Here is a 3,135-nt window from a genome sequence, read left to right as displayed (position 1 = left end):
GATGCACGTGCTTGTCTCCTTATTCTCTGTGCTTTTCTGTTAACTTCTCAAAATGGACCAGTGAGTGACAATGTCAAGGACAGTCAGGTGTGTCATGGGTTCTCTCTGAAGACCCCCATGCAGCTGGAGTCCAGCCTCAGACTCACGGGTCCTGAAAATAGAAGGCTATCTGCCGGGACCCCCAAGTCGAGGCCCACCCTGTGTTCAGGGTGCCAGGGCACTGCGGCTGTCGGAATGCCTGGTGCCCACAGAAGTCCCGGTTCCAGGGGGCAGCACTGCTTGTCAGACACCAAACGCAAATGAAGCCACTGGCCACTCTTCCAGGGCCAGGGTCCCTGCACGGAGGGGCAAGGTGGGCCCAGAACTAAGAGGTAATGTGGTCCTGCTTTCAAGGCAGCCCCTGGCAAGGCCTGAGAGAAAAGGAGCCAGCAAAGAATACTCCAGAAGAAAGAGCCAGCGGCTTCACCTGGCCCGCTGGCGCGAGCTTGCAGTGTCAGGGACTCACGGTAATTGCTCAAGGAGCTAGAGACTCAGGCAGGGGCGTCTGTGGGGAGGGGCCTGGGAGGGCCACCACCGCCAAGGCTGGAGCCAAACGGACACCACTCACCAGAGATTTAACGGTTTAATAACCACTTCTCTGTGGCCTGACAGGGCGGCTGGCACCCGTCTCGTGAATATGCACCACCCCACATACCACAGGGACAGCTGCTGAGATGCTCCAAGGACATGGGCCACCTCCCCGCCCGGGAGCTGCCCTCAGGGCCGGGGGCCAGGCCCAACATCGTCCCTTCTTTCCAGGGGCCGAAGGGTGGGACCAGGCGCCAGGGGCTCCTCGCTGTGGCCGGATGGGGGCGGCCCGCTCTCCGCGAGCCCACCTCCCTTCTGCTCGCTTCAGCTTGGCCGCTCCCACCAAGAGCTCCGGGCACCGTGCAGGACGGCAGCCGGGTGGCACCCACAGGCCTATGGCCCAGCCATGGCCCAGAGCTGAGCGCCCTCTCCCCGGAGGCGGGCCCCTCCGTGGGACGTGAACTTGGCACCTGCCCGCCGAAGCAAGGCTCAGGCCCAGCACGGTGGCTCCTCACCAAGCCGCTGGCCAGGCTGCCCCTGACCCCCAACCCCAGTGGAGGCGGCTAGAGCCCCGTCAGGTCCACGATGGCCTTGATGAAGATAGCATCGTCGCGTACGTAGGAATTCTTGGCCTCCATCTTGGAGACAGGGCAGAAGAGGGGGCAGCCGCTTGCAATGTTCATGTCGCTGACTGGCCTCTGGAACGAGGATGATGTCACGTCGGGCCTGAAGGCGTCGATCACATGCTCCCGGTTGTTCTGGTCAAGCAGCATTAAGGTCACCTGGGAGGAGAGCGCCCAGAGGACAGCACATTGAGTCTCAGCCATGCCCAGCTCCCCGACATGCCAGTCCCTCTCTCGTGAATGTGCCCTTTCCAGACTTTTCTGTGCATGGACACCTGGGACCTGAGGACACCTGCGCTATGAAACTCGGCGGAGCACCACAGGCCCCCTGCACTGCGAGGGCTGAGGGCCACCAGAGGCATCCAAGCACAGGACGATTCCGTGCTGTCCTCAGCCCTAAACCTTCAATTCCTGAACCCAAAGTGGGCTCCAGTTTTCTAAGGACCCAGTCACACCTCAGGTAAAGGCCCCTCAGCTGTACTCCTTCCTTGGAAACAAACTCTCAGAGGTGGCATTTTCCCCTGCCTGTCCCCAGTGGCCATGTCGCTGACACTCAGGAGCTGTGTCGCTGACTGGATAGAGCCACAGTGCTCAGTGACAGCAGCTCACGTGCTGGCCCACGGTCCCAGGGGCCCCACGGTGGCCCTGGGATAGGCTCACGCACCTTTTGGTTGAAGGGCCACCGCAGGAGGGCGTCATTGGGGCCCTTCATCACCACGAAGAAGAGAGACAGGTGCGTCCCGCGCCCAGTACCGTCCCCGTTCAGGTAGATACGCAGACACATCTTATATCCGTACCTGCTGGTGTAGAAGGCTGTGGGACAGGCGCTGGTGAGCTGGGCCCGCAGGGGCTCAGCTCACCTGGCCACCTTCCCAGAGAAACAGACACACTCAGATTCGGGGGCGCTGAGAGGGAACCTTTTTCTCCACATACACAGAAGCAATTCCTAGTGACAATTTTTTTTTTAATGTAGTAATTATAAATAGCACTTTTAAGACACCTAATGTAACCCCAAACTGGCCCTGCCTGAACTGGCTGTGACCCTGAGGGCGGCTGGAACATCACGTGGGAACCACGGGCTGGGGCTCTGCCCTGTACGGAAGAGGTGACAGGTGACAGCTGGGGACAAGCCAGAGCCGACAGCATGCCTGATACGCAGCAGGGGCGCAGAAAAAGAGCGACAGCCAGAGATGAGGTGGTTGCCGTTCAAGTAACAAGACATGACGGGACCACAGGCTTCTCGCTCGCGCCTCCAGGAATCGCCTTCCCTTGGCCCCCTGGCCGCCTGCCCGGGCCATACCCAAGAGGCGCCAGGTGGGCCGGGCCAGGCAGTGTCTGCTGGAGCAGGGACCTACGTCCACAGGAGCACTTTACGGGGCGGCCCCAACCTGCACTCATGCTCGGCCACCAGCCCTCTCACCCCAGATCACACTCGGTGTTTGTCAGAGCTGAATTCACAGGAAATGAGTCAGCACTGGCTTCAGCTACAAGGTGCCAGCCCAGGCCCCTTGTCCCAGAGGGGACAGTGCCCGCTCTCACACTTCCTGTCGCAGCCCAGGAAAGCCTCTGTACCTGGCCCAGCACGTGCGGGGAGGCAGCACATGTCGGCCGCCACGGGAGCTCACTGCAGGTCTGCCCGTGGTGCCCACACAGAGTGGGCACATTCCCTCTCCGCTCGTTAAGTTCAAACAGGACAGGAACCTATACCTGCCTGGCCCGGACTCTGGGACCCCTGATTTCAGCGGCAGATTCAGACTACATGTTAAAATAAAGGGCACGCATGGCACATCACCGGTGGTGGGGTCAGGGTACAGAGGGGCAAGACGGCAGCCCAGGCCACAGCACACCCACGGGCCTCACGGGAAAGACCTCAGGGCGAGGCCGCGGGCCTGACAGGAGCATGGGCAGCCACGCAGGCGCGGCAGGCGCCTTCCCCCCCCCCCCC

General features: G+C 61.4%; 1 protein-coding gene across 2 annotated transcripts in view; it reads right to left on the bottom strand.

Annotated features, from left to right (window-relative positions):
• Positions 1 to 609: 609 nt before the first annotated feature.
• The window catches only part of TRAF2 (TNF receptor associated factor 2), a 23,321-nt gene continuing 20,795 nt past the window's right edge, over positions 610 to 3,135 (bottom strand). For both annotated transcript variants that reach the window (XM_019640528.1, XM_019640535.1), the window contains exons 10-11: positions 1,855 to 2,003; positions 610 to 1,349 (exon numbers count right to left, since the gene is read on the bottom strand). In XM_019640528.1, coding sequence (XP_019496073.1) covers positions 1,131 to 1,349; positions 1,855 to 2,003 — 368 coding nt within the window. In that variant the 3' untranslated portion in view covers positions 610 to 1,130. The remainder of the gene's footprint in view (positions 1,350 to 1,854; positions 2,004 to 3,135) is intronic.

The sequence above is a fragment of the Hipposideros armiger genome, unplaced genomic scaffold (genome assembly GCF_001890085.2).
Source record: "Hipposideros armiger isolate ML-2016 unplaced genomic scaffold, ASM189008v1 scaffold_3, whole genome shotgun sequence".
Lineage (NCBI taxonomy): Eukaryota > Metazoa > Chordata > Mammalia > Chiroptera > Hipposideridae > Hipposideros > Hipposideros armiger.
The sequence above is the reverse complement of the archived record's forward strand: the minus strand, read 5'-3'. Positions and strand labels throughout refer to the sequence as shown.